The sequence below is a fragment of the Geotrypetes seraphini genome, chromosome 1, assembly GCF_902459505.1.
Source record: "Geotrypetes seraphini chromosome 1, aGeoSer1.1, whole genome shotgun sequence".
In the NCBI taxonomy this organism is placed as follows: domain Eukaryota; kingdom Metazoa; phylum Chordata; class Amphibia; order Gymnophiona; family Dermophiidae; genus Geotrypetes; species Geotrypetes seraphini.
This window is the reverse complement of record NC_047084.1, coordinates 48,813,969-48,832,223: the sequence shown is the minus strand read 5'-3', so window position 1 is coordinate 48,832,223 and position 18,255 is coordinate 48,813,969. Positions and strand designations below refer to the sequence as shown.

Here is an 18,255-nt window from a genome sequence, read left to right as displayed (position 1 = left end):
CCCACCATGCCAAACATCCTACACAGAATACTTAATACAGTTACGATCTGGATGAAAGATCACAAACTTAAACTCAACCCAGACAAAACCAAACTCATCCTATTCGAAAATGACAAAATCCAAACCTCAAAAAATTTAGAAATCAACTCTATCAACTACCCCATCCAAACCACCATAAAACTACTAGGAATGACCTTAGACAGAAGCTGTACCATGCAACCACAAATAAATAATACAATCCAGAAATCCTTCACAATCATGAGAAATTTGAGACAAGTCCGGAAATTTTTTGAAAGAAATCAATTCCAGCTTATAGTACAATCTCTAATCCTAGGACTGCTAGACTATTGCAACATCCTATTCCTCCCATGCCCTGCTACTATGATCAAACAACTTCAAACAATCCAAAACACAGCCTTGAGACTCATCTTCTCATTAAGAAAATTTGACCACATCACAGAAGCTTACATCAACTCACATTGGCTACCAATCCAAGGAAGAATACAATTCAAATTCTACTGCATGCTATTTAAATCCCTAAACGGAGACAGTCCTTCCTACCTGAATAACCGCCTCAACCAAGCATCCACACTCAGACACAGAAAAACGCACTCCCCATTCATACCCCCCCCGATCAATGAAGTAAGAAGATCAAAACTTCACGATGGCCTCCTAGCCACTCAAGCCGCAAAAATGGATACCCGAATTTCCAAACTACTGATGACCACATCAGACTACAAGACATTCAGAAAAGAAATAAAAACAATACTTTTTAAGAAACTCCTAAATCAGCCCTAACTTCACCTAATTTTACCTCCATGTACACAATTTACTGTAAACTGTAATTATCCTTACCTCGAAACTACCTAACTGCCACTCTAATGTATCTTCAATTCCTACATTGTAACCCCATTTTATAAATCTTTTTGTAAGCCGCCTTGAACCGCAAGGTAATGGCGGAATAGAAATCCCTAATGTAATGTAATGTAATATCAAAAAGCAAGAGGAGAAAGTATTGCTAAAAGGACACAGGAAACTCCTTAGATAGCCAGGCAGTTCAGGAGAATGCCACATACAAGTTCCAATAAAATTTTCCCTCATTTCACACTCCAAAGCAAAAAATACCATATATACTCAAATATAAACAGAGATTTGGGGGCCAAAAAAAAAAAGGCTAAAAAATGGGGGTTTCAATTTATATTTAGGTCAGCACCCACCCGCTTCCCCCCTTTGGAACTGTTGTAGGCCTCCACCAGGCCTGACTTTAAGACCTGGTGGTGGTTCCTCCTGTTCCGGACAACTAACAATTCTCACTTCCCTCCCACTGCCCCGAAACAGTACCTTAAAATCTCTGGTAGTCCAGTAGGGATGTTAAGGTACCATTTTGGGGAGGTGGGAGGGAAGTAAGAATTGTTAGAGTCGGCCAGGTCAGGAGGCAGGAGAGATTCCTTCTGTCCCGCCCACCACTGAAAGCCTGGAGGGGTCCAGGAGGGGAAGCGTTTGCCACGAGAACTCACAGCAGGCAGATAGTGGCTCTGCATGGGGCAGGAGCATAGGAAAATCACTCTTGCCCCAATTCACCGCTGGACTACCAGGAATTTGAAGGTACCATTTTGGGGAGGAGGTAAGGAGGTGAGAATTGTTAGAGTAAGCTGGGACAGGAGACAGGAAGGATCCCTCCTGTCCCAGCCTACTGCTGGACCACCAGGTCTTACAGCAGACCCGGTAGAGGCCTGTAAGGCATCCGGGGTGGGGGGGGGGTGAGAGAGAGAAAGACAGGATGCAGAGCCTGGCAGGGCAGGGAAGGGAGTGAGGGAGGGGGACTGGGAGCAGAGCCTAGCATTGCAGGACACGAATATAAATCCCACCCCCGGTTTATATTCAAGTCAACCTTTTTTTCCTCCTTTTGGGGAGAAAAGGGTTAACAATGTTTATATTCAGGTCAGTGTATATTCGAGTATATAAGATAACAGAGTGAAGCAGCAGTGAAAGCCGTGATAAACCAGAATCCCAAAAGAGAAGAGTCAGATTCCACTGAATGAATGGTAGAACTGCCACATAAAACCAGAGTTTGGGCCCACACCAAGAGTAGGAAAATGTACCTTGCAATCCCTGGAACTACACCACTGAGGCAGCCACTGATATTTTAGTTAAAGAATATGCTGTCAGCAAGAAGCAAAGATGACACTGGTCCTCTAGAAAAGAAAAGGAGCCAAAACTGCGAAAAGACAAGATGGTCTTGTACAGAGCAAGAGAGCAATGAAGTTCCATCAGTATGCATTCCCTGAGTTGCCATTGTGCACCCTTCGAAGCTGCTAGAATTGTATTACCCCTGCAGAACTGGAACCACATAGAACCAAAGACTGGACTCAGCATACCCCATGAGGACAAGAAGTCTAACAGGACCCCATAACAACTGCTGATGTAGACCAGAAGCTGAAATCAGCATTGTGAATCTGTAGAGAAAGCTGCCGCCACTATAGAGCCTATGAAGCTACTGAAAATGCTCAACCTACCACCAATGCATAGCCTAGGACAACGTTATTAGCATGCCACACAAAGAATACTGTCACTATGCCACACATAGAGTGCTACCACCCTGTAACAGAGAAATTAAGGGTGCTAAACTAACCTCGCTGAAAAATCATGCATCTTGCAGCCCATTAGAATGCTATTACCTTGCAGCATAAGGATGCCACCATCATACAGCAGACAAGAATGCAGGTATCATGGAGTAGAAGAGAAGGCTGCCATCATGCAGTGTGAAGGATTCTGCCCCTACAAAGAATATAAAGCATTTGGGACTGGGTAACACAGAAGATGTCTAGATTTAAAGAGGTTGCTACTAGTAGTGCAACAGGGCAGCTGCCACTAGAAGTGCAAGATAAATGGAATAGAATTTAATATGAGGAGTGTTCAATAAATATCTGTGTATGAGAGAAAGTAGCAAGCGTGTTAAAACAAGTCTGTGCACGTTGTGACCAGTGTTCCCTCTAAGCGGGCGGGTGTTGTGAGCAAACTTTTTTCACTGTGAGCTAAAAATATCGGGCGCCAGCAAGTTATGAGCCAAATAAATATGTTGCTTTCTACCACAGAACTTCCTTACGTTTGTATGGAATCTATCCCCTTTCAACTTTAGAGAGTGCCCTCTCGTTCTCCCTGCCTTAGCTACTAAGTCTATTCCCTTCAGTACCTTGAATGTTTCTATCATGTCCCCTCTCAATCTCCTCTGCTCAAGGGAGAAGAGGCCCAGTTTCTCTAATCTTTCGCTGTACGGCAACTCCTCCAGCCCCTTAACCATTTTAGTTGCTCTTCTCTGGATCCTTTCGAGTAGTACCGTGTCCTTCTTAAAGTACCAGTGCTGGACGCAGTACTCCAGGTGAGGGCGTACCATGGCCCGGTACAGCAGCATGATAACCTTCTCTGTCTCTTCAGTCCAGCATCTGCCCCTTCCATTCACTGTCTGTCTTTCCCTGCCATCTCTCCTCCTGCCCCCCCCCCCCACCCCTCAATTTGGTCTAGCATCCATCATCTTCCTTCTGTTCCCCTCATGGTCTGGCATCTCTATCCTTCCCTCCCCCCTGTGGTTTTTAGCATATCTCTCTTCTCATTTCCTCCCCTCAGATCTGATCATTCTCTGCTCTCTCTTCCCTTTTCTTCTCTGGTCTTCCTTCTCTATTTTCTGCCTCCATCTAAATTAAATTCTTTCTTACTATTTAGTCCCGTTTCCCTCTTTTCACTGTGTCTACACACAGCTTGTCACCCCTTTCCCTCACCCCTCCATTATCTTACTATTTTCTTCCCCCTTTATTTATCTCCTCCTTCCATCCAGTATGTGTTCTTTCCCCACTTCCATTCAGCATCTGCTCTCCCTTCTCAACTGACATCCATCTGCCTTCTGCTCTCTCTCCCTTCTTCTCACTTCCATCATCTGTCCCCTTCTCTCTCTCTCTCATCTCCTCCATTCCATCATCTGCCCCTTCTCTCTCTCTCTCTCTCTCCCCCCCCCCCAACTTCCATCATCTGCCCCCCTTCCCCTCACCTTTGTGGGTCACTTTCTTTCCCCTGAGGGTGGCTCATGTCACAGGGGAAGCTTTGGCCGAGCAGAACCGCTTGATTGACAGTGGAACTTACTTGATTGATGTCGATGCTGGGGCCCGTTGCCGTTTGAAGGAAAAAAAAAAAGGTGGAAAAAAGGAACCTGTAAAGGCGAGAGGAAGGGAAACCTCCAGGACAGCTGCTTTTTGCCCTCCTTCAGCGGCCCAAGAGTTCAGACCAGCAGCGGCAGCTCTGTATGCTTTTAACTTCGGCACAGAGCTGCCCCTAATCAATAGTTTAGCGCGGTTTCATGAGGCAGCCTCGGGGCCTTTGATAGCCGGCCCGCTTCGATGATGCGATGTGGGCCGGCCTAGCAAAGGCCCCGAGGCTGCCTTATGAAACCGCGCTAAACTATTGATTAGGGGCAGCTCTGTGCCGAAGTTAAAAGCATACACAGCTGCCGCTGCTGGTCTGGAGGTGCGGAGACAAGGCAGGAGGCAAACGCGGTGGAAGGCAGGAGTCCCGGCGAAGGCAGGAGTCCCGGCACAGCGACTGCAACAGGAAGTTGCAAGTCAGCTGACGCCGGCCTTTCGTTGCGGCGGGGACCGAATCCTTTGCGGACCGGCAAGATTTTGTTTGCGGACCGGCGGTTGAAGAACTGTGCTCTACACTGTGTGCGCTGTGACGAGAAACTTGTGCGCTGCGAGGTAATATTTTGAGCGCCAGCGCACCCCAGCGCAGCTTAGCGGGAACGCTGTGACATGTCTCAAGATTACTCATGCATATGGTTAACAGATGTCCAGGTTTCCTGGACATGTCCTCTTTTTGAAGACTGTGGCGGGAATCCAAGTGTTTTTTTAATCTTATAACTTTTGTCAAGGGAAACCAGATCTAGTACCCCCTAAGCAGCTCATGCACCTATCTGGAGTCATCCCTCCCCCCCCCCCCCCCAACAGGATCCGGTGCTTGCTCACCCGGCGCTGCTTTAATCCTTTGGGCCATCAGCAGCATGACTGAAGTAAACACGCTGCCTTTGGCAACCCGGAAGCTCCTCCTCTGTTACGGCTTCCTGTCCTCGCATAGGTAGAAAGCAGTAGCAGAAAGAAAGCTTCCAGGCCTCCAAAGGCAGTATGTTTACTTCAATCATGCTGCTTACGGCCTGAAGACTTACAGCAGTCCCAGGTGAACAAGCACTGAGTCCTGGGGTGGGGGGAGGGGAGGCAGGGGGAGACAGCATGGTGAGGGTAAGAGATGCTAGACCACAGGGATGAGAGAAAAGTGAAGGAAAGATGAAAGAACTCCAGGGGAGGGAATGGAAGGGGAAGATAAAGATGCATAACCATGGGAGGGAGAAAAGGGAAGGAGAGAAATGTCAGACCACTGGATGGAGAAGGGGGGTGGGGGGAGAAGAAGAGATATGTCAGACCAGTGAAAGGAAGGAGAAGGAAAATAGATGCAAGACTACATAGTGGAGGTTGGGGAGACATGCCAGTCTGTGGGAAGGAGAGAATAAAGATCCCAGACCATAGGAGGAGGAAAGAAGAAGACAGATGTCATTCCATAGGAGAGGTAAAGAGGCAGGAGATGGTACACAGGGATGAAAGAAATGCTGTTTATGGTTAGATAGGAATACAGGAGAAGAAAGAGGAAGGAGATGGCACACATGGATGGTTGGGTAGGGCAGAGAGAGGGAGGAGATAGTGCGTATGAATAGATGGGAAGGGATGACATGGAAAAATAGATAGATCTGAGGAAGCAGTCAAATGGAAGAAAGTTGAATGTTAAAAGTTAATGCAAAAGATGGATGTAGGCAGAAAGTGAGGGAGAGAAATACAGCAAATGGATAAGAAGGCCCTGGAAACAGTTAAGAGCACAGACAAAAGGAAGTGCAACCAGAGACTGGGAAAAGATGAGTAGAAAAATAAAATCAGTAGGCAACAAAGGTAGGAAAAGAGATTTTATTTTCAAATTTAGTGATTGAAATGTGTCAAGTTTTCAGAATTGACATCTGCTCTGCACTGTTCAGGAAGAAATTCATTTCTTTCTATTTCTCTGGTGTTGTACTGCATGCAGAGTCTGGTATCTTAGGGTTTTGTTTGTGAATATTAGGACTTTTAGTTTGTGGTCCGTATTTACATAGGGTTTATCTGTGTTCTGCACATGTGACCAAGGCCAGGTGTTCTGGTAGGAATGAATGTCATGAAGCGTTATAGGTGTCATGGCCCCAAGTAGGAAGATTTGTTGGCAGTTTGTCCAGGTTTTGGAAGGCACTGAGCTCAGGACCGCATCTGGAGGGTCTCTACACATGTGCAGATGTCAACGTGATGACATCACAAGCATGCAGGCATGAATGTGATGTCATTGCATCAATGTCCACGCATGCACAGAGACCCTCTAAATGCGAGCCCGAGCTCGGGGAAGAAGACACGAGGTTCGTGTGGAGGAGGGGCAGGATCACGTGTCCTCTTTTTTTTAAAGAGGAAATCTGGAAAACAGTTGCAACTCAATGCGAGACTAGCATTCCAAGAGACAGGATGTCAGGCGAGTTCTTGTGTGAATCAAGTAAGAAACTGCTAGATTTGGAACACTGTTCAGTGATAAAATTTCTCACAAAAGGGAAAAAGCCAAAGGAGATCCATGAACGCATGACTGCAGTTTATGGCAAGTCTGCCCCATCATTCTACAAAGTAACATTTTGGAGCATGCAGTTTAAGTAGGGTAGAGAGTCCACTGAAAATGACCCTCATGCTGGATGGCTTGTGGAAGCAACTTCCACAGAAATGTGCAAGAAAGTTGAGGATTTTATTTTGACTGACATATGAATTAAGGTTTCTCAGATAGCTGAAGAAATGGGGCATCTTAGCAGGTAGAGTTTGGAAAATAATTCATGAAAAGTTGGGCATGTCCAAGTTAGTGCAAGATGGTAGAGCTTTGGATTCTTGCCCAAAAATAGCTAAGAAGAAAAAATTTAAATTGAATCAGGTTGGGCAGACTGGATGGACCATTCGGGTCTTTATCTGCCGTCATCTCTATGTTACTATGGGTTACAAGAATGCTGACACCATGTCAGAAGACCACGAGGCTCCAGTGCTGTCAGAAGAAATTGAAGACCAAGTGAATTTTTTTCATCATTTGGTGACTGGAGATGAGACGGGATCTCTGTGATAGACCCGAGTCCAAAATGGAATCAATGCAGTAGAAGCACAAGTAATCCCCACCCCAAAAAAGCTCAAGACAGAAAAATCTGCGGAAAGTCATGGCAACTGTCTTCTGGGATGAAGGACTTTTGCTTTTGGAGTTCATGCCACACAAGACAAACCATAACCGGGGAGAGTTAAGCCAACACAATGATCACTTTGTGGGAGGTCAATTGAGGAGAAAAGATGAGAAACTCACATGCTGCTGCTTCACGACAATGCGCTGGTGCACATGTCACGACAATCACAGGCTACCATCTGAGAATGTAGGTTTCAGCAGCTGAACCATCCACCCTATAGACCTGACCTGGATCCCTGAGATTATTTTCTGTTTTGAAGAAATGTCTCCATGGACAGTGTTTTTTCTAGTGATGAAGAAGCTGTGATGTCCTGGTTTGAAGGTCAAACAGAAGAATTCTTTTCAAAGGGGTTAAAGTCATTCCAGGAAAAGTGGATGACATGTATGAAGATAAATTATTGAATGCCCCTCATATTCCACCCTGAGATTACAATCAAATGATTTACATATTAAATACAGGTTCAGTACTCCCCCGAAATTCACAGGGGTTCCGTTCTAGGCCCACAAGCCTTCCCCCGACATCAATTTTGACGTTGGAGAGAAGGTCAGCCAGTTGAGGATGGGCAGGAGAGAGCTTTGATGTTAAGATGGGCTGGAGTGAGCTTTGACGGAGACTCTAGTAGATAGAACCTAAGCACACTATAGGGCACGGCTCTGGGTTTTTGACCCAGAAATATCTAAGAAAAAAAGGACCATTTAAATAAAATGATTAATTTATGGTGCATGTATGGTTGGGCAGACTGGATGGACCATTCGGGTCTTTATCTGCCGTCATTTATTGTGTTACTGGATAGACTTTATAGTCGATATAGCAACATCCTCACGTTCTAAGTTAGTGGAGTTCCCATTGATGCCCTCACCAGCCCATTCTACACTAAACCACCACATATGGGACACAAACTGTGCAAGTCTGTCCAGCACCGGCCTTAGTTCTTTAATTTACATCCTTCATTTTCTAATTAGAGATAATTAACAAGTAATAGAATGTTGAGAGCTTTAGGTTTAAGGAAGTATAGAAATAGAAAATCATCTAATTTGTAGAAACATTTTTGTACTTTTGTACTACCAAAATAATCTGTTGTCGTCAAGAATTATCCCTAGAAGTTTTATTGTGGTTGCCATTTGAAGTTGTATAGAACTTAAAAGATAGCTGCCCTTGGGGGTTTCTTTTGCACTGGTTGGGAAAACAAGTGCTTCGGTGTTGGTGATGTTTAATGAAAGCATATTTTTATTTAGCCATTGATTGATTTTATCCAATTTTTGAATGATTTCTTGAATACCTCCTACATTATGTGGTTGTGAAAACAGCTGCTGGAAGTCTGTAGCCATAGGATAGAGCCTGGACATAACCTCTGCCACCTTCTGGGAGCCACTCATATTAGAACACTGAGAGATGGAGGGCTATTGAGGGTCTTTCTTCAATTCACTGAATGTGTCCGAAATATGTGAAACAATGGTGGACCTGAAAAGACAGCGCACTAAGAGATAGTCACCCTGATCAACAGCAACCACAGCTTCCTGACCTCCAGCCCCAAACAGGGACCCTAACTCATCCAAGAATGCAGCGGATCGTTGAGATAACAAAGGCATGGAAAAGGGACTTCCAGTCTTCCCAGTCCTGCTCCAAGTGATCACTGACGATTGGAGTCGGCTTGTTCCAAGGCGGGGAAGCTTGCTTTGGACAGAACTCCCTGTACCAGAAATAGCATGTTTGCAGGAGGGCAGTGCTCCCCGGGCCTATCAAATAGGCTCTCTACAAGAGAAAGTCTGAAAACCCCTGGACAGTTGGTCCTCAGGACCCCTGTAGGACCCCCTGGGGTAGTTGGGTCTCCACTGCATCCAAGCGCTTGCGTTTTGCACCCTCATTGCATGCAACATCCAGATAGAATCTCTTCCCGGTTGGCCAGACTTTTGGGGGTTCTTCTGCCCTAGAGAACCCTCAGGAGGCCGAGTTTGAAGCTCCAGCCCCTTCCTCCTGTGCCCCACAGCACTTGGAACCTGGCGCTTGTCTGCCAGCAAAGCTGCACAAAAAGGAATGAAACAGGGGCAGATTGATCTGAGGAATCCATTGCAGTTGATCCTTGGGCAAAACGAGGGCTTTGAGGCAGAACGAAGCTTTTGAAAAAAAGATTGATAAAAATCCAAGATGGCCACCACCAGTAAAATTGTACAAAAATAACAGTCCATGGAAGCTTTCCTGAAACTCAAAAAAATAGTGAAAAAAGTATTTTGGAGGTGGGGGAACCTAACTAACCCCAGACACCCTCGGATCAATCTTTTTCTGACCCCTATCCAATTTTCTCCCCTATGATTTCTGGTGCCTGTGTCAGCTTGCCTGCCTGCAAGGAAAGGATTTCTGCCTCAGCGACTGCTGGAAACAAATCAACCACTAGTAATCTTCTGACTGCTGACCAAGAACTCCAAACCCCCCAAAATCCACACAGTACGTTGAGGGGGGATATAATTTGCAGTCTGCTTGATACCCATTGTTACATAGGGGACCCCACAGCCTGCACTTAGGCCTCTGATAAATTGGCAGGTGAGCAAGTTCCCAGGGGAACAGACTTTGAGCCTTTGCTCTTTGACAAAGCAATCTGGCTCCAAAGATACTCAAAAAGACTGCCTGCAAGAAGCAGCCCTATGGGTAGAAATTTCATGTGTAAGGGGGAAAGGGATAATGAAAGGAGTGTACTACTGCCTGACCAGGATGAACAGACAGATGCTGAAATGTTATCAGAAATTAGGGACGCCAACAATAATTATGGGTGTTTTCAACTACAGTACCTTGCATTAACAAAAATCTTAACCAGGCAGAAGAGTATAATATCACAATACACTTTACTGTTCTCTTCTACTGAGGAAGAGGCTGCTAAATTGTCACATTTAAATTGTGCAGAAAAAAAGAGCCCTCACAATCAAGAACTTAACATAACAGTCTAAGCTGCAACCAAGTAAGCTCACTCTTCATCATAGGTCAGAAAAAATCTCCACTCTGAACAAAATGAGAACTATGTATGCTCCTCTTCCTACAGTAGGAAACACACAAGACCATACAGTTTCTTCAAAAGTTCATATTCAACTCATTACTCTTCCAAACGGGATAATAAAAGGAAAGAAAGAAACTTAGCTCTAAGCCATTAATATTTGCAACGAGTCCAAAGTTCATTTTCATCCTATATCTGAATCCTGAGTCGTCAAACCCTACAGAGTACCCCATTTCGCCATAGTGTCATAAGGGGATCAAACTGTAAAGTCCACAACTTTCATCAAATATGGCTGCAATGATATAAAAGTCACAAAAAAAATCCAAGTAGTTAAGAGGCTACAAACAAACAGCACAGCACACAAGCTTGGATTCTTGGATTTTTTGTGACTTATGTTTTTATATTTAAGATAACCAAGGACCCCATAAGACTCCTATGGAAGGCATTTTTATTTTGCCAAACCACAGAAAGACTGATTATCATTACATTACATTAGGGGACTTCTATTCCACCTATACCTTGCAGTTCAAGGCGGATTACAAAAGAGCTAACTGGACATTTCCAGTGAAATTACAACAGTATTGGTTGGTTTGTTTGTTTTTTTGGTTACAAGGGAGAAGAGGTAGCTGGATTAATTCCGGAAGAACTTGCAAATTGGATATTAAATTGACTGTACGTTACTGTGTGATATAACAAATATATGTTCTATGTCTCAATAGATAATTGTATTCAATAAACTCATTTTTATCCCAGGTTGATGTGTACATTTCCTTCCCCACCCCTTTTCTTCTTTGTAATTTGTATTTTATACATGACTTGGTTTTTATCTTGTGGGTCACTTGTGACTGTATACACCCTTTGTGGATTGTTTTTATGAATAGAATTTCAGCTAGATGAATCTGGTCTTCTGGATGCCAGTTGGATCGAGATCATACTAAACCTCAACCCCTGGAAAATGCCACAAATGGGGGCATACCATGCAGCCAGCCCACCGTTACTATCGGCTGAGCCAGGAAGGAACCATACAACCTGTACTGAAGCTCCGGCTTAAATCAGGGATGCTAGCAGATATGCAGGAGACAGCCCCTGAGCTAAAAAAATATAAAAGCAGGCTGGCTAGCTAGCTAGGTAGGTGTCCTCAAGGATTGATCCTGTTAACAGCAAACTTCTGCTGTGCTAAGTCTGTGTCTTCTCCCAGGCAGAGGTCCCACCCAAGTGGGAACCTAAGGACACTGAGCCTCCAGAGAACACAGAAAAAATACCCAAAAATAATGAAATCGCAGAGCAGATCAAAAACACTTCTGAGCAACTTGCTTTCAGAAAACAAACTGGAAGGGGCAGAAGCAGCTCTTTGGGAAGAAGGTGGAGTGAAAACATGATTGATAGTTTTCTGCAAGCAACTTGCTAGCTCAGATACAAGACCCTAGCATTCAGGACCACTAGACACATTGCACTAGAATTATAATTGGTGGAAGGTTGGAAGATCCATCTTGACCTGAAGTTGTTGAAATAGATAATGTGAACATTCTAGTTCAGAGAAAGATGCAAGTCTTGGGTGTTTGGTTACATTCCATTTTATTTATGAATGAAGTGTTAACTGTTATCAAGTCAGGGTTTTTGTGTTTTGTGTTTTTTTTCACAAAAAGGGTGGTAGATGTGTGGAATAGTGCTGCCCGATTTGAAATTAATTCACCAATTCACTCCGGTGAACCAATTTGAATTGATTTGTTCTCAGAAAAAAATTGAACTCACCAATTCAGTGAACAATCATGTACCCTCCCCCCACCTGGGAGACATGACATACCTCTGGGCTCTCCTAAAACAGCAGCAGCTGGCCGGTAGAGCTCTGAGCAGGCTGGGGGGGGTGGGTGGCGGTTGAAAGCTGCTGCACAGGGGATTAGGAAAGAGAGATGGAAAGCTGCTGTACATGGGGGGAGAATAGGAAGGCAGATATGTAACAATGAGGTAGAAAGGGGTGGGGTGAGAGGGAGACATGCATGGAGAAGAGAGAGGGAGAAATGTTGGACATAGGATGGAGGGCAGGGAGAAGTAGTGCATGGGGAGAGAGAACAATGTTGTACATGATAATGGAGGGAAAAAAAGGAGGAGAATAGAGAGGTTTGACCTAGGGCACAAGGCAGGGACAGAGAGAGATGGTAGACAGTGAGAAAGAAACAAATGTTGGATATGGCAGTGGAAGGGAAGGTACAGAGATGGAAGATGAGCATGGAGAAAGAAGAAAAATTTCAAATGGGCAGGAGACCCTGATGAGCAAGTTAACAGTAGACAAACAGAAACCAGAGCCTGGGACCAACATGATTTGAATAATAAAATGACCAGACAACAAAAATGTAGAAAAAAATAATTTTATTTTCTATTTTGTGATTACAATATGTGAAATTTGAAACATGTATCCTACCAGAGTTGGTGTTAGACAGCAAGCGTGAGCTAAGACCTAACAGAAAGAGAAAAAGTCTTTTTTGTTTATTTTGTTTACACACAGCACTGGCAGGGGGGGGGGCATGTGTGATGGATGAAGAGGCTACAAAATAAACCCGCCAGAACATTTGAAAATAACGCCCAATTGGGTGGAAAAAGCGAATTAAAAAAAAAAAAAAATTCAATAGGTCAAATCGAATCGAAAAAATTTTCCTTGAATCAGGCAGCACTAGTGTGGAATGGTCTCCCTGTAAAGATGGAGACAAAGACTATGTCTCAGTTCAAGAAGGCATGGGACAGACATGATGGATCTCTTAGGGAGAGATGGAGATAGTAGATACTGTGGTGGGCAGATTTGGATGGGCCATTTGGCTTTATCTGCTGTCATGTTTCTATGGGGTTTTTTTTAGATGTGTGTTTTGAGTAGATATCAAATGTTATCTCATGAACGTCTACTCCGGAAACTGAAGAACCATGGGGTGGACGGAGACGTACATAGATGGATCAGAAACTGGTTGGCGGTTAGGAAACAGAGGGTAGGGTTGAAGGGCCACTACTCGGACTGGAGGAGGGTCACGAGTGGTGTTCCGCAGGGCTCGGTGCTCGGGCCGCTGTTATTTAATATATTCATAAATGATCTAGAAACAGGGACGAAGTGTGAGATAATAAAATTTGCAGATGACACCAAACTATTTAGGGGAGCTCGGACTAAAGAGGACTGTGAGGAATTGCAAAGAGATTTGAACAAACTAGGGGAATGGGCGACAAAATGGCAAATGAAGTTCAATGTTGAGAAATGTAAAGTATTGCATGTGGGAAGCAGAAACCCGAGGTACAACTATACGATGGGAGGGATGTTATTGAATGAGAGTACCCAAGAGAGGGACTTGGGGGTAATGGTGGACAGGTCAATGAAGCCGATGGCACAGTGTGCAGCGGCTGCTAAGAGAGCGAATAGAATGCTAGGTATAATCAAGAAGGGTATTACAACCAGGACGAAAGAAGTTATCCTGCCACTGTATCGGGCGATGGTGCGCCCACACCTGAAATACTGCATCCAGTTTTGGTCGCCATACCTTAAGAAGGATATGGCGTTACTCGAGAGAGTTCAGAGAAGAGCGACACATCTGATAAAAGGGATGGAAAACCTTTCATACGCTGAGAGATTGGAGAAACCGGGTCTCTTTTCTCTGGAGAAGAGGAAACTTAGAGGGGATATGATAGAGACTTATAAGATCATGAGGGGCATAGAGAGAGTAGAGAGAGACAGATTCTTCAAACTTTCAAAAAATAAAAGAACAAGAGGGCATTCGGAAAAGCTGAAAGGGGACAGATTCAATACAAATGCCAGGAAGTTCTTCTTTACCCAACGTGTGGTGGACACTTGGAATGCGCTTCCAGAGGATGTTATAGGGCAGAATACAGTACTGGGATTTAAGAGAGGATTGGACAATTTCCTGCTGGAAAAGGAAATAGAAGGGTATAAATAGAGGATTACTGCTCAGGTCCTGGACCTGTTGGGCCACCGCGTGAGTGGATTGCTGGGCAAGATGGACCTCAGGTCTGACCCAGCAGAGGCATTGCTTATGTTCTTATGTTATATCTCCTTATGATTTTCATCTGGTAATTCAGAGTGCAGTTTTGAAGAGACTGGACTATTACAATGCCCTGTATTTAGGGTGTTGCAGGTAGTTCAGAATGGTGCTGCACGTTTTATTTGTGGAGGCAATAAATTTGAGCATGCCATGCCCTTGCGGCAGAAACTACATCTGGATGCTTGTTAAAGCACGTATAACATTTAAAGTGCTAATATTGATTTTTCAGGCCCTTCATAAGATTCCACGATATCTGTCACAGTGTGACTATATATCGGCCTTGTCAATCCTTGAGATTGGAAATGGCAATGCGCCTATCGGTTAATGGATTACAGTACGTAAAATATGCAATCACTAGGTGGCTACTGCTATTTCAGTTGCTGGAGGGCAATTATGGAATAAATTTGGCTGGGCAGTTGAGATTAGTTAATGATGTACAGCAATTTAAGAAACTTTTAAACAACCTTCTTTTGAAGTTTTTTGGTTTTTTTTAAAGAATAGATTATGAAATAGTATGGAGGAATGTGGAATCAGGATATATATTCCAAGAAGAAAATGTTAATATGTATTATGTCGTTTTGTTATAAGATTCTGCATGGCTTTTTGTAACTTGCTTAGGTTTAAGTGGGCAATAAGCTTTTTAAATAAACAAACTGGAATGGACTGGCATAGACAGAAAATGTGCTCAGTAAGAGACTTTCCAAAAACAAAAACAAAAACCCATTATAGCAAAATCATGCTCACCACAGATCGAGAGGTGACCGACCGCTCAGCCAAAAAAATAAAACCGCCAATGCTCTGCAGCTGCTGATGGCAGGAAAAATTAAAAAACAGCCCTCTCGATAAACACTCTGGAAAAGAAAAACTGCCAAGCTGAAAACAAGAAAGGCAGTAACAGCATAATTCTTTTTGGCAACCAGCAATTAAAACTCAAAACACTTAAATTACAAGTGCAAAAGGTTCATATCCACCAGCAAGCAAGAAAAAAATGGTGACTTACCTCAGTGAAGTAAACTAGAAGCATGAAGAGTAAATACATATAGTACTTACTCTTCAGAAAAGTGCCACACACAAAAGTTCCAATAAACCTTTGCCTTATTTTATACTCTGTCGTCACCTCAGAGGTCAGGAATGGAGGTGGAGAGGGAACCTGATTGGTGTCACCCAAGCTGGGGTATGAGAGACCCAGAATCACTGGGTGTCATACAAGCTCATAAGAAAGTTCAGATTATATAAAATGAGCAAAGATGAACATCATAACCCTCTGCTCAACTGTCAACTGGAATTAACAGGGTCAGGAGCTATAAGATGAGCCTCAGGAAGAACTACACAATCTATTTACCAATGAACTTCCCACATTTCTTCTAACATAACTAAGTGGGACAAAATAGGGAGGGATTCACAATGTGCACAAGAATGCAACATGCCAAGAATGGGGTAAATTTGGAGATCTTTTTGATACTAGAGATTTATAGAAACAACCAGAAGAGCATTCTTCTGCTCTAGTTGAGATAAAATATAACATGCTTCTTTGTTTTCAAATGGCATGTAGGACTAGTTAATTGCCCTTTAAAAAAAAAAAAGGATATAGAAGTGACCACTTATTAGGTAGATATGTGACAAATATCAAACAAACCTGAAAAGGAACAGGCAGTTGCAAAGTAATAGCAGTCTGATATGGTTATTGACATGACAACAACAATGAGGCTCATTTTTGAAATAGAAAGACATTCTAAAAATGGCACAAAGCAGCAGATGGATGGTTTGTTTGTTTTTTTTAAGTTCCAAATTACTATTTTGAAAACTCATTTGTAAAGACTTTCTATGCAATTGGTCTAAATCTCAAGGGGGCGTGTTTGAGGCATGTTTTCTGTGAGCGAAGATTTTGATTTTTTTTGTGATAATTACTCCTGGTAGAATTTTGCGTGACTGCGCAATGCAGAATTTCCGCAGAATTACACAGTCGTGCAGAATTTACCCATTTGTGCACAGAATCTTCTTCCTCAGTATTGGGTGTTGCTTTAACAGGTCATGGTGCAATTCCTACATGTTGCCTGCCTCTAACCCGGAAGCTTCTCCTCTGCTCTGGAGGGGCTTCTGGGTTAGTGGCAGGCAGTGTATGGGAATCGCTGCCATGACCTGTTGAAGCAATGCCTTAGGGAAGGGAAGATGTTGCACATAGGGGGGTAGGATATAGAGGAATGGAAGATTAGGTTTCTACCTTCAATAATCTTCTTTCTCTAGTCCTTGGATTGTTTACTAATTCTCAGGCTAAGAGTGTGGAGAATGTGTTCAGAAAAGATGTGGATTTCTGCAACACCTAATGCAGGGGTGCCCAATAGGTCAATCGCGATCGACTGGTAGATCGCCAAGGCAAAGTGAGTCGATCGCGGAGCCCATCCCCGGGCTCCATGATAGACTTTCTTTGCCATGGCGATCTACCGGGCCGATCAGCCTTCCTCTCCCTGACGTCAATTCTGCCGTTGGAGAGGAAGTTCGGGCCAGCCAATCGCTGACTGGCTGGGCCGGAACTTCCTCTCAGATGGCAGAATTGACATCGGGGAGAGGAATGCTGGTCGGCCCAATGCAGGGAGAGCTTGGGGCAGCTGTGGCTTTGGGGCCTGTTACCCGATGGCGGCAGCCTGTTCCCCAATGGTGGCAGCAGTGGCTTGGTGAAGGGCAGGGAGAAATAAAGAAAGGGGGCGGGCAGGGAGAAAGAAGGGAAATAGAAAAAAAGAAAGGGGGCATGAAGAGAGAAAAAAAGAAAGGGAGGCAGGGAGAAAGAAAGGGCAGGGAGAGAGGAAGAAAAAGTTGGGGGAGGGAATGAGGTCTAGAGGAAAGGAAGCATACAGACTGAAAGAAGGGAAGAAAGATTGGATGCACAGTTAGAAAAAGAAAGTGCAACCAGAGACTCATGAAATCACCAGCCAACAAAAGTAGGAAAAATTATTTTATTTTCAATTTAGTGATCAAAATGTGTCTGAATTTATATCTGCTGTTTATATTTTGCACTATGGCCCCCCTTTTACTAAACCACAATAGCGTTTTTTAGCACAGGGAGCCTATGAGCGTCGAGAGCAGCGCTGAGCATTCAGCGCAGCTCCCTGTGCTAAAAACTGCTATTGTGGTTTAGTAAAAAGGGAGGGGGGTATATTTGTCTATTTTTGTATGGTTGTTACTGAGGTGACAGTGCATAGAGTCATCTGCCTTGACCTCTTTGAAAAACCCCGGAATAGGAATAATTAACATTTTCTCAGCGTACAGTGTGCTTTGTGTTTTTTAAAAAATTTTATTGTTGGTAGATCATTTTGACTTGGCCATTTTAAAAGTAGCTCGCAAGCCCCAAAAGTGTGGGCACCCCTGACCTAGTGTATAGAATCCAGAAGGGAAGTAACAGAAGAAGTGTTGGGCATGGGGGTGGAGGAAAGAAAAGGAGAGATGCAACAAAGAAGTGGATAGGGATGAGAAAGGGAAAAAAATCTTGCATAGGACTTAGAGGAAAGATAGATGCATGGAGAGGGAGAAATCCTGCATATGGCAAGGCGGGGAAGGAGAAATGTGGACATAGGGGTGGAGGGTAGGGAGAGATACTACATAGAGAGACAGGAAGAAATGTTGCACATGATGAAGGGGAAAAAATTAGAGATGCTGCATATGGGGGGAGGGGAATAGAGATCTTTGACCCAGGGCACAGTCAGGGAGAGTAAGAGAGAGATGATTGACAGTGGGATAGAAGCAGAAATATTGATGTAACAGTGGAAGGGATAGAATGCTGCATGGGGGGGAGGGAGGGAGGGAAGAGAGATATTGGACATGAGGGCGGATGAAAGGGAGGGAGGGAGGTGGAGGGCAAGAAAGAGGGAGATGTTGGATCCAGGAGCAGAAGGGAGTGTTAGAGAAGCCAGAAAATGGGAGTGAGGGAA

General features: G+C 44.0%; 1 protein-coding gene across 10 annotated transcripts in view; it reads right to left on the bottom strand.

Moving 5' to 3' along the window:
• MIER3 (MIER family member 3) overlaps positions 1-18,255 on the bottom strand; it is a 146,025-nt gene that overhangs the window by 103,266 nt on the left and 24,504 nt on the right. Inside the window, exon 4 of one of the 10 annotated variants that reach the window (XM_033931031.1) lies at positions 2,679-2,778. The exons of the other annotated variants lie outside the window; for them this stretch is intronic. Within the exon in view, the coding sequence (XP_033786922.1) occupies positions 2,679-2,705 (27 nt within the window). The 5' untranslated portion in view covers positions 2,706-2,778. The remainder of the gene's footprint in view (positions 1-2,678; positions 2,779-18,255) is intronic. 10 annotated transcript variants of the gene reach the window in all.